This window comes from Notothenia coriiceps, unplaced genomic scaffold (assembly GCF_000735185.1).
Source record: "Notothenia coriiceps isolate Sejong01 unplaced genomic scaffold, NC01 NC01_scaffold00000230, whole genome shotgun sequence".
Classification (NCBI taxonomy): Eukaryota; Metazoa; Chordata; class Actinopteri; order Perciformes; family Nototheniidae; genus Notothenia; species Notothenia coriiceps.
The window spans coordinates 32,183-45,680 of NW_011332931.1; the positions used below are offsets into that span (position 1 = coordinate 32,183).

At 39.9% G+C, this 13,498-nt stretch overlaps 1 protein-coding gene across 1 annotated transcript in view; it reads right to left on the reverse strand.

Moving 5' to 3' along the window:
* LOC104949597 (cerebellin-1) overlaps window positions 1-12,687 on the reverse strand; it is a 21,428-nt gene extending 8,741 nt beyond the window's left edge. Inside the window, exons 1-2 of the mRNA XM_010776016.1 lie at window positions 11,890-12,687; window positions 10,418-10,537 (exon numbers count right to left, since the gene is read on the reverse strand). Coding sequence (XP_010774318.1) covers window positions 10,418-10,537; window positions 11,890-12,147 — 378 coding nt within the window. The 5' untranslated portion in view covers window positions 12,148-12,687. The remainder of the gene's footprint in view (window positions 1-10,417; window positions 10,538-11,889) is intronic.
* Window positions 12,688-13,498: the final 811 nt, after the last annotated feature.

Below are 13,498 nucleotides of genomic sequence, written 5' to 3' on the forward strand. Positions count from 1 at the left end.
TCTTTCCTTTTCCCCCATCCTTCTCTTCCTCCAACACACACACACACAAACGCACGCACGCACGCACGCACGCACGCACGCACACACACACACACACACACACACACACCTCTATGAATAAAGATCAAATGTTGCTTCTGCCTGTGTGAAGCACACACCAATGAAAACTCTCTCACACACACGCACACTGTCAACTGAACCCTTACAATGACCAACCATAAATATAAAAGCATGATAATAGGGCTGTGCATGGTGTCAGGACACCATCGAACAGATTCATTAATGCATAAGCACCAATTAACTGGTTGAGTAACGGGGTGTGTGTGGGAGAGGGAGGTAATGGGGAGGAAGCAAAAAAGGCAAAAGAAGAGATAGAAATAGGAGTGAAATGAACAGAGAAGGTTGGAGGAAATCAAAGATAAAATGAAAATCTGCCTCTTGATATGTAAATAGAAGTTTTCTGACGTCTCAGTGCACCACTTAATGCCGACGACATGATGACATCCTGTTATTGCATCATCAATTCCTGTCCAGTCCACAGTCTTGACATGACAATGATACTGTTTTGTCTGTCTCTCTTTCTCCACGTCCTTTTTCCTTCTTCTTTAATTCCTCCATATTTTCCTTTGCTTTCACTACTCTCCTTCTTGTCACCTCTCTTTGCTTTTCTCTCCACCATCTTTACAGACTGATACAGATAGATGTGGTGATGGATACATGCATAACGATGCCTATGTCTGGGGCCTGTGACAGCCTCTCTCTTTGAAATGGCCAAGTTTCCAGTATTAGAAGTCATTTTGAAGTTTTAGCAAAGTTACTCCAGGGTCGCATCACAGGGGGAATGAGAGAGATGTTATTGATATAGCATTCATCCATACAGAGATATAGGCATATACAGTAAACTCATAAGTTACATTTGCTGGCTTGCTGTGTTTTGTGTCGTTGCACTTGCTTTATGTTTTACTTTGTTAGCAGGTTAGCTCTATGGTCTTTTAAAGGTAATGTGATAGAAAGACATGCACATTACAACTGACTATTTTTAGGAAAGTGGTCTATTGCTCTTAGTGTTCAAAATGTACGTATTTATTAAAACTTGAAAATTGGGGGGGGCTAGTATTAACGGGATGTTTACTTAATATTTAAAAGCAGGAAATAACAGGACAAGAACCCCAGGGTTAAATGTGAAAAAATATATATATATACACGTAGATGTGGAAAATATACATGTGGAAGTACAACTTTCCAGTCCAGGGTTGCTGCTAAGACTATGCTGCTTGAGTGAAGGTACTTCGGGCAAATACTGATTTACAATAGACTGTTATGCAACATTTGTAATAATGTTGTGGAAATATATGACGAGGCTAAATATAATCCTATTAGCATTTGGAACTATCTGCCTGCTCCTTATACTTTCAATTTGCAGAATGCTCTATAACATACTGTGTTTGAATTGTTCTCATAATTAGAATCTGGCCGGGGACTTTATTTAGGTCAACTCCGTCTATTCGGTGGCTTCAACAAGCTTTTACATTTTCTAATGTCTGTACTTTGTTGATGTACCTTTTGAGCACATTTTGTGGAAACCAACAGTAGGTGGTTTCTAGCTAAATACAAATCTAGAAATGCAATTACAAGCCTATTACTCTCAGTGGGCCATAGATGTGTTTTGTAAACATGTATAATACGCCATTTTGAATGCTATTAGTCCACAAATTGAAGATCGAGTTAACATGTTATGTCTGTCAGTTGGAAGAAAAAAAAGGTACCTTTGGCACGAAACAATTACATAACAGCATTAGTAAGTGTTTATGTAAGGGATTACTTACTGATCTGCTATTTATTTAGTTCTATTGAGGGAAAAGCATTGTTCCCCCGGCCAATATCAATCCATATAATTGCTGTATATGGCACTGGCATTATAACAGTTTCACCTCAAGCACTATATCTTACAGTCCCATTGTAGATACCACAAACAAAAGACAGTCATTGTTTCTTCTAGAATCTCTATCCTTTATCAGTGCTGCAGTGATGGATGTGCACTGCTGGACAAAGGACATTAGTCATAAAATAAATTACTAACTTTTCATTGTAATTGGCCAAATCAGGCACAGTGGTAAGAAGCATGTAACACCATGGTAATGCAGCCCACTTGTTCATTTGAAACATGCCAGTACCAAATAAAGCTATAACTGATCTGCTGTTTATCAGTACTACCTAGTCAGATACATTGGTAGGTGTATGGCCTTTATCATGGAAGGCTTTCGGATCTTCACAGAAAGAAAAGCAAAGGTGTGAGTGCTGTGAAATCCAAACAATAGATGGATCAAATCCAAAAGACATGTTGCAAAGTGATGGGTGCAACCATAGCAAAGGTCAGAAGTTTTCTAAAGTATTTCCATTTGATACCAGGGCCAAAAGACAGATCTTACGAATGACAGCAAATCTTTACCAGTCTTCATCAATTTAGCCTCAGGGAACAACATCATTAAGTTAAGGAAGCCAGTGGGCAAATCCTTCAAACGTCATATTTCTTCTTTAGGGAAATTCTAAACAACAGCTAAATGTCAAAACACATCAAGAGAAGACAATTCATTAAGAAAGGTCAGATGAGGACTTCACTGAGAGCAGATGGCCCCTCATACGATTTGTTATCGAACACACCAATAACCAAGAACCAATGATTTGATGCTGATGGAGCACGTATAGACAAATAAGAAAGATTGTGCTTCTCAACGTCCAACTTAATATTATCTGTTTTTTCTAACTTTAAAAACTGGCCCCTCTGACAAGGGTCAGTCTTACCATTATGCTCCGACAAAACGTTGGGCTCCAGCACAGCAGTTGATCCTAAACTGCTCTCTGTAGCATTGGCACAGCAAGCCTTGCAAGTCTCAATCTGGAAACGGTTTGTACACACACACATGATGATGACGATGACGTATGCATTCACTGTTCAAGGTTTAGCAATTCTGGATAAACTGGACAAGGTTGAACTGTCATTAAGAAAATCTGCCATAGTTTGAACGCATAATACTTTGACCGTTTTTACGATACTTGGGAAGGCTGAACGATTAAAGCCCTGATCCCCAAATCAGCACATTTGTTTTACTGTGAGAAAGGATGTGGCGAACATACTAAAACTACTTTAAGACCATTTTTCTTTTTATAAATGAGGGCCAATACATACTGAATATACAATATGAAGGCTTCTACAAAATTGGATTTTAAATGTTTTTTTCCTCTGGATATTGCTGGTTGAGACATCACCAAAGAAACGGCAGACTTTGAGTCTTGCTCTGACACAGCAACACAGCTGTAGACTGGTAGTGATGCAGCAGCCAGGCTCACAGACTTTGAAGCTGTAAGCTACACAAAAATATAGACTTTGATTTGGGTGACTATCTGAAGGACTTCTCAGTACATCAAGCAGGACATGTGCCTCTTTAAAAGCTTTCTGAATACATGATGTCAGCACCATGGTTTTACTTTCATTATAAAAGCTGACTCAAAATAGCGTCCCTCTAACATTTACAAGCACAATTAAGAGTATAACTTTCAACAAGATTGTGTGTAATTATTGATTCAGGAAAGAGTTATTGAGTTAAACATCGCTTCAAGCCAAAAGAAAATGTAAATGCTTTCACTATGTCTACAGTAATGAATATGTTTTGTTTGGTCTTGTTCATTTAAAAGAGAATGAATTCAACAACTTTCACTTGAGAATTAACCAGAGCAACTTTCCATAATGGGCTGTGTGTGTGTGTGTGTGTGTGTGTGTGTGTGTGTGTGTGTGTGTGTGTGTGTGTGTGTGTGGGTGTGTGCGAGAGAGAGAGAGAGAGAGAGTGTGTGTGTGTGTGTGTGTGTGTGTGTGTGTGTGTGTGTGTGTGTGTGTGTGTGTGTGTGTGTTAGGGGGTATCTATAAATTCCATTTACACAAACACCCACGAGGAGAAACATGTATTTTCCTTCCTCCCTGACTTATTGAACTTGACTTTGTAATAGCACACATTTGTCCAATGAGATCCTTTTGATAATGGGTGATTTTAATGGACATGTCACCAGTATGGTCACCACCATATCTGACACCAATTAAATCCATAAAAATGTCACATTAGAGAAAATAACTAGTATGAAGTAAAAAACAATCTTAATTTTCTTGAAGTCAATGTTTTTTCTGAATGGGTTTTTTCTTAAATGCCTGAAATAAAGTTGGGTTAAAATAGACTTTTGAGATTCTGTGTGTCCTAAAAATGGTGGCTGCTAACAAGTGGCTAAACGAGGCTGCTAAAGGCAATCACGCCGAACTGAAGTCCACCTTTTAGTTTTAAGCTTAGCGGTGGTGATACGAAGCCATGCAACGTGAAAACAACCTCATAATCATAAATGTTCTATAAAGCAAAATCCCAGAGACATGGCTCTATGTCAGGGAAACAAGTGTATATCAAACTTTGACGGAGTATGTGTGGACTCTCAGCATTCATAATATCCACAGAGAGCTTGTTTCACCCTTGTAAAGCCAAACTAGCAAACAAGTTTTTGTAGAGGGGTATCTTGGTCAAACTTCAGCATGCTTGAGTGTGTGGTTTGACCATGTCCTGGATATAGGAACGACGGGATCCAGTAACGGCACAGTAGGCCAGTACCAGTGTTTTGAAGCGAATGATGGCCGCCACAGGTAGCCAATGAAGCGATTGGAGGAATGTGTTAGTGTCGGAGGATGAAAACCAGTCATGCTGGAGCATTCTGGATGTTTCTTCTAGTGTAGTTCTGCCATTAGTAATAGGTTAATCCTATGGTATTTTACATTGCATAAATTAGCGGTAATGTATTCCTTACTCACACCTCTAGTATTCTTACTTATCATAACTCACTGCATCGCCTAAACAGAACACCCCGGTTGAATTTTATCCTAAAATTAAATATTGATATGAGCAGGTAGTGAGACCTAACAAATTGTTTTAATAATTTGGTAAAGCTTTAATAACCCAAAGCAGAAGGCGTGATCAAAGTCAGATGGTCATCATCAGGCGACCATGCAAGTCTGGACAAAATTAAATCCATCCACTAGTTGTTAAGACATTAAAAAGGCCATCATTGCCATCCACAGAATCCAATTCAGCAACATGTTTAAAAATGACTCTACAAAAAGCAGAATTGTCAATACACACCCTTGAAAGGAGCTTGTGTGTGAGGCCTATCAACTCGCAGGATATACGGTTTCTCTGGCCAGCTGCAAACCAACTTCATTATCTAGTCTCTTCACCTTGCCTCTTCCGCCATTTCAAAGGCAGGAGAACATAGGAATAGATAAGGAGTTTATTTATGTGGCTTGGACTGGTGTCTCTTTCCCCTGCATCCCCTCTGTATGGGATGAACATGGTCTGAGCCAGTGGTAGAGGACTAGTGTATATCTATGTTTTCATCTTCATAGAAAAAATCATGCTGTTGATTCTCTTCCCACTTAAAAATGTGCAACACACCACCACACTGCTGGACACTCACTTCCCTAACTCAAAGGCTGTAGTATGATGCCAGTGTTGTAACACTGACCGTATGAGTGATTTTTTTAGGTGCTTTAAGACGAAAAAATGCCCATTTTCTACATTAATCTGTTGTATTTGGCTCATCACCGATTCTTTTTAATGCCTAGATTTGACTGTTTAGCATGATGTTGGCTGTAGTGTGAAGCTGCATAACGAATCAGACTATATTAAATAAACAGTTTGATGATATTTAAAGATATCCAGAAGGGATGTGGCTTTTTCAAAGTTTGATCCCAGCGGTTTTAAAGAGTGAATGTGTTTTTAAAACGGAACACTTTAATGAAGTGGTGTTCATGTAGCGTTATTGCAGCGCTATAACTATTTTATTCACAGACTTCCTCATAGAAAACAGTCACACATCATATTCCTTATCGATCATATAAAACCAACATGTAACAATGTAAAATGTAACAAAATTGTCTTTTAAAAAAACGTTGTAATCAGCTAATACCGGTTAAGGACACGCTCATAATAATATTATTAATATAATTGGATTTTAAAACCCTTACCAATACAAAACACAAAATATATTTTGTTAAATTAACTGCATAATAATGAGTTAAACCAATACGTTATGACAGTTATCACAAAATCTATTTAGTTTAAGAATGGAATTACTTAAGTAAATTGAAATGATATTATACCATTTTGCAATTACTAACAATGATCTTGCCTTAGTGCAGTACAATTGACAGGGACTGCTTGTGTTGCTCTGTTTTGACTGCATGGCATTTCAAAACAGAGCATGTGGTGTCAAATATCTTACTACAACACAGGACGCCCCCATCTACCCTCGTTAAATAATAATACAATGTGTGTTTCGGAAACCAAAGCAATACATGGGCTGGTTCTGAAAGAGTTGAAAGGATTCTGCTTTGTTGCAGACAGAAGCAGCAGCTCTGGGTCAAATTATAAAATAAGTTCTTATAACCCAAAGAGCAACGTGTAAAGGTCAAATCGGAGCAGCGTGCTCATAAACAGCTTGAAGCAGTGCCTCCAGGTTTCCATCCCTCAATGGGAAAATGAGAGTAGCAGGAAGGCTTAATACACACACAGCACAGGCATTAGATGTGCTCCTTGTGAAGTGTTCACCCCTACAGAGCTGCTGTGACACGAGGCTTGTGAATGCCATTTCTGAATGCTAAGGTGTTCTACGGCATTTTACTGCTTAGAATGTAACTTATTCGTACGACAAAACCTCACTGAACTCCAATATACTCTGCTATATGTCTTTCCTTTAAATCTCCAGGCTAAGGAAGGTTTTTATCCTGAAAATTGACTCCACGGCGATTTGAAATAAATACAAGTGACTGACTGATTAGTAACAATAAGTGGGACAACTTTTTTTTAATGAAGCCCCTAATCTCACACTAATTACACCAATGTTCCTGAATCCTGGACCCTACACTCTTCCATAAGTGGGTCAAAAAGGACCCGTATAAGAATAATATGTGTTTTTATGCCAATTTTGTCATTTTGGTTAAGAAAAATCACTTGTATATATATATATATTGTATATAATATTTAGTATTATATTTTGGTTCACATTAGACATATTTTATATTTAATTTTTCACTATTTATACTTTTAGAAAAAAATAATTACATGTTGAAAAAAACGTTTTCCCATAGAAAATGCATGCGGGTCATTTTTGACCCACTTATGGAAGCATGGGGTAGTCATACAAAGACTACAATTTCTTAAAATGTAAATAAAAAATTTGAATGGCATGACATGACATGTTTTTTGAGGAATAGCTGGAATATGATATGATAAAAAAAAATGTAATTACAAAGATACTCCAAGAAAACCAAAAAAGACCCACTTGTGCATCTAAGGGTTAATGAAGCCCCTAATATATTACCCTACCAATAATAAGTGTATTGATTTAAGTGAAATTTATAATTGTATCAAGATATTCCAATTAACCTTTGCTCAATACAAATGTGTATTGAATAGAGCTTGAACCCATCATAATGTAAATCAATGCAAAGCTCTCAGTTAGCTCTATCATGAAGTTAAGCAGGACTGTGATGCCCACCTGCTGCGGACCGCTCAAAGAAAAGCTAACGTCCTAGCTCTTCTGATTGTTTCCTCCCGGCGCCTCGTCGGTTTGCCTTTCTGATCCGTGAACTCTTTGTTCCACGCTGTAGGTATACAATGTTCAGTAAGGGATGTAGGACTCATTTGTTTCAGTTTGATTCGTGCATAACAGATGACACCGAAGGAAAAAAAGAGAAGTGTTCGATATGTATATTGTAAGTATGTTTCAAATACAACGTTTTTTTTCATTAGAGGAGATACTAGGTATGGGTAGTTCTTTTTGGAACAGAGGATATATTGGCTTCAATTTGAAATTTTTCTGTTTAATTGCTAGGCGAAAAACAAAGAGATCCAGCTGCTTTTTGACACCCACATCACTTCTCTCACCCTCACAGATAGATAGATCTCTGCACAGGAAAGGGCTGATGAGCGATGGAACAAACTGTTTTTCCTTCTCTCTGTACATCTACCCAGCAGCCACTGATCAATACTTACTCATGATGTCTGCTTTTTTCTCTCTTCGCCCTGCCTGAACCTTCTCCTTCTTTTTCCTTCCTGTCCATCCTTTGTTATTTTCTGACGTCTCTCTTTCTTTTTCCTCCCACAATTTGTGTTCCTTCATTTCCTTTCCTTTTTTTCTTTGTTTCCTATTCACTTTCTTTTTTCACCATCTACCCTGTCCTTCAATCCATATTTTCCTCCTCCTTTGTCACTGTTTTAAATGTCCTCAGCCTTTCCTCTCCATCCCTTTCGCCCTCCTCTCCCCGCTGCCTCTCTTCTCCTGCATGCACCACAGTAGCTGCCTCTAAGGCAATCAAACAGTGGGAGTTTTCAACACAGCAGATGCGCTGGATGGATGGATGGGAGGATGAGTGAAAGAGGTTGAGCGGCAGGCTTGGAGGAGAGAGGACAACCTACACCTGTTTTCGTGTCAGAAACGTGTCAGAACACAGCTTCTAAATACGTTTTGAAATGATATTACTATATTTAAAATAATTTCGTTATTTCAACTTGAGTGTGGAACTCCAGTCTAGAGTTGAGCATCAGTCAGGAAATCTTCTCTTCTTATCTCAAGTCACTCTTTCACTGTTTTCCTTCTTATATCTCAGTTTCATATTGAGAACATCATAACTTAGCACAAATAACACTCCTAATGTTAATGTGACAGGCATCGTGTTCTGCCTGATATGACAGAGTTAATTACAATAGTGCCATGAGTCAGTATTTGCCATCCACGGTCTATTTACGCTCAGTCACACACAAATGACTGGGAGTGCGCGCCCGAGCTTCACGTAGCATTTACCCCTCACATACCGCCCGCCCGCCCTCCTCGTTGTTGTTATTGTTGTTACTGCTGCTGCCATGCTAATTAATTCAAGACTCCAATAATAAAGTATAAGTAGAACAACATAACGCCAAAGACCCGGGGAGCCAACAGCATAATTACACAACAGTTTAATTTGCAAGCGGTACATTGTAATTAACGCAGTGTGGTTTGTAAAGCGCCATCACGTGTATGTTAAACGCTGGAAATGGGCTTTAGACTGCTCAAGTGCTTCATCGCTTGACACATGAAAATAATCTGGAGACTGCATCTAAGGCATAGTTAACACAAGTTAGTAGGATGAAAGGAGGGTTGTGAGACTGCAGGCAGTGTGTGTGAGGAACAAAAAATAGGAAAACATTATTATTTTCTACGTAAAACCCATATGAGTGTGCTGTGTGTAAGAGGGAGACAATTCAAATGCCTGTGTCCGTTTGCTATGTTTCAAATGTACTTAATATTTAAATGTTAACAAAAAGCTTGGATTTATTTAAACAATGTGGGAGGTGGCCAAAATACTGGACAAGAAAATGAAATATCCCTCTTAGGCTATGTAAAAAAACCTATACAATCCATTGTGTGAAAGTCCCAGTCTTCGCTGTTTCCGTGTTCTTTCGCACCTCCTAAAACTTTGTGTCCCTCTGCCTGAATTTCTTTCTTATCGCTGCCAACATTTGTTTGCGTTTTTTAAGGCACAGGGGGTAGGCTTTTACCAATCATAGGGTCAGCGGTTTGATCCCACACCCAGCAGGCACTGACCTGGACAAATGCTACCTTCTGCACTCATATTGACATGTGGCATAATGATGAAGAACACTCATGTGAAAACACAATAGCCATGCAGTTGTTCTATGCCAAGTATTTCAAGAGATACCTAATAATGGCAGTTGATGAAGAATAATGAATATGTAATGTGTTGTGCCCAAAAAACCCTCCCAGTCTTAAAATGTGCAAGATACTTAACCCCACATTGCTTCCATATGCATGTTTGTACTGAAGTGCACGTAAGTTGCTTTGAATTTTTTTTAAATAATCATAAATCATGTAGTGTAATAGAAAACATTATTTTTAATATCTACATCAAACCTGTCCAATGTGACTGAAACTTCCACTTAATGTTTTAATATTTCTAAAGAATCTATTGCAGCCTGCTGCTGAGACACAGGAGGAAACGTCGCTGTCCATGGTGCTGAAAGTAAAGCTGCTGATGCCGCGTGGCCCTCCTCGCGCTCTACACCGCACCCCGTCACTTCTGACGGCTGCTCGCGCTTGATTCGGCTCTGTCCTCTCTGCATGTATTGATTAATTATGATCGGGCCGGCGGGGGACCAGCTTTCATGTTAACGCCCGCCTCCTGCGCTGTCTCCCGGGAAAGACATCTCAACTACAAAACGACTTCCAGTGCGGCGGATAATCAACTTTTGTGAGGGAGAAAAAGTGTGGAAGGGCACAAAGGCACACAGATAAAAGTCATACGAAACACAAAAAACACACAAAAGAAGGCTACCTGTATAGTTTGGCGGTTGTAAACTTTCACTACGTGGAAGTTAAAACTGTAAATCCCTTTGCGCGGTGAGATGAAATTACTTCTCTCTTCGTCAAAATTCTTCCCAACGTTTACTAGAACCTAAAAGAAAGAAAGAAAGAAAGAAAGAAAGAAAGAAAGAAAGAAAAAAAGAAAAAAAAAGAAAAAAGAAAGAATTAATTAATTAATTGATACAAAAAATACTTTATCCTGCTTTTCTTTTACAGGATTTCTACTCAGGCACTCTGTGATCACAAGATTATAAATAATGTATACACAAACAAAGAGCATTTCAACAACTAAATGCAAAGTCTTCACAATTTTTGTTTAGTAATATTCTCAGATAAACATGGTTTATTATATCAAAATATTCAATTAATTATCAGAGAGTGAAACCTTTTCTATAGTCCATATTTCATTTTTCTAGCCTACTTTTTCATCTCGTAATACTTCCTAAGATAGCCTTTTGAAATGGACTCTAAGGGCCCCTCAGGCCCCGGACCACACATTCAGATCCACTGATAGTCTGCTTTTATCTAGGCTCCCCCCCTCTGTGAGAACTTCCAAACTTTATGGGAAATGAAAGGGGACTTAATTAATCTTTTAAATGGTATTTTCAATTATGTATCTAGAGCCAAATGACTCGTTTTATGGACGGAGGCGAACTATGGCGTGTAATTGAACGGCAGTTTGAGAGAGAATTAACCTTTAACGGGAGGCGGGGAGGACTCAGCCCTCGCGACCTTCCGTTACTAAATTATTTGGCGAGATGTCAGTTCCCATATCCCTTATTGTCAGCTCTGAAAAGTTGAAATATTAAAAGGGCTTGTCTACCAGCCTATTATTTCCCAACTGCTACCTATACAAATAATCGTTACCGTCAGAGACAGATTAATTTCCGCTCCGTTGTTAGTTATCTCGAGTGTAGATGTCCATGAGGCCATTACCAGAGGTGCACGAGATGCAGCTGCGCATAAATCTAGCCACCATATCCACCCTGGATTCTATTAACTGTATATGTATGCACAACATGCTCCTAAACTGTGTCAGCCTGAGGCTAATTGTACACACACCTTTTAACCCTAACCATTTGTATTAGTAGTATCAACGTGCATCAAAAGGAAAAATAGGGTTATACATAGGAAAAAAACATCCTATTTTTGTTTCTGGTGTTTGTATGAAATGTGTGACATTGAAGTCTACTTTAAGCCATTAATTGGTAGCTCAACGTGTATTCCTTCCGGACTTATTTAACAACCGTCACACAAAGCAAGCCATATACACATTCTCACACAAAACCTTTAACTTTAAATGTTAGCTGATAATTCTGTCATCCGGTATAGAGTAATATTCCCTTGAACTAAAATGGCGTAAAACTGACTGATAACAGTTGTAAACTAACTTTCCTTCCTTGATTTGTTGGTATTTTAGAGAACATAAATGTATTCTCCTACCCGGTCGAAGTAGATGACCATGGTCCGGTTGCTCATCTCGGAGGGTTCATGGTTGGTGTTCCGGACTGCGGAGAACGCCACTTTGGCGCTGCCGGAGCGCACCGAGATCCCGAGCGCGGTCCCTGTGGGGTCCGCGGCCGGGTTGGAGTCGCACACCACGAGGCACTTCCCCTCCAGGATGATTGGTTCCGTCTCGTTCTGAGCGCGAGCCGGGCTCATCGCGAGCCACACGGCACCCAGGAGGCAAAACGCCAACATACCGGACCAGAACGATGAACTTCTTCGCTCGTCTTCACACCGTCCGCCGCGGGTCTATTCCCCTTGAGAAAAGTAAGGTAGGAAGAGTTTCCCAGTGTTCCCCAGATGAACGTTAATGAAGCTTGTTTTACAACTAGATGCCACTCCGTCTTCTAGGATTGAATTTGCCCACTGCGCACTGTTTCTCCCTCGCGGAGTCTCTTGGAGGGGAAACCACACGGTTTATTTTTAGGCACCTCTCCTTTTTTTCTGAAATCAGTTTACTGTCCCTGCATCTCCAGTGGAGTCGCCAGTTTTCACCTCTTATTTTCTTCTCTCCTCACTTCTCAGCAGCTTTGCTGTCACTTGAAAACACAATAAGCAGGAGTCGCGCGCTGTGCGGAGGGGCCCTGGACGAGTGACGAGGCAGCAGAACTCATAGCGCGCGGGGGGAGCTCCGTCTGCTCTCTCTCTCGCGCGCTTGAATTATTGATATGTGAGATATGAGAGTTTCAAACACAAAAGGCTCGAGAGCAAGGGACGAGGCTCGCGAGCGCAAGATGCTCCCGCCCTGGTCCTACTTTTTTTTCACAGACCCCTCCCATCCCCCCGGTAACTGAGACCCATCATGGGATTAGCGCGTGCGCGTATTCGATATTTTCCAATCACTGCGTGCAGACCGCCCCCTCCCCGCCCAACTCCCTTCTGTAGCATCTATATTCTTCCCTGCGTTCCTCCTCCCTTAGTTTTTCTTACACAGATATATATTTCTATATATCTGTATTTCTATCCATCCATCCATCTATCTATCTATCACTTCTATTTTTACTTCTCTCTTTCTTTTACTTTTCTTTCTCACCTGCCTGAGCACGCTGTCTTCTAGGCTTCATATTACAGGGTGAACCTCAGAAATCAGCAGCTGTCTTTATAAACGGTTAGCCATGTATGCTGAGTGCACATGTTCACCCTGAAGATGTGTTCCGCCAGTCAACATCATCACCATCACCATCATCATCATCATCATCATCATCATCATCATCATCATCATCATCATCATCATCATTATTATCATCATTATCGTCATCATTGAAGCAGAAGACTGCCTGAAAACGAAGTAGTTCAACTCTTCTTTAACCAACAAGAAGAGATTCCATTCTCCAGGGAGTGTAAAACCTCCGGTAGCATATGTATGATCTCTAAAGTTTTCAGAGGGATTTAATTAAAGCTGCAAACAAACCCAAACAGACATGGTTAAGGCATAACAGTTTGAAAAAAACACACCAAAATATCAGGAAACATTTAGCATCTTAGCGTGTCAGCGATGAAAGACACCACAGGGAGGTGCAGCAATGCAGAAAGTGTGCCAAATGAG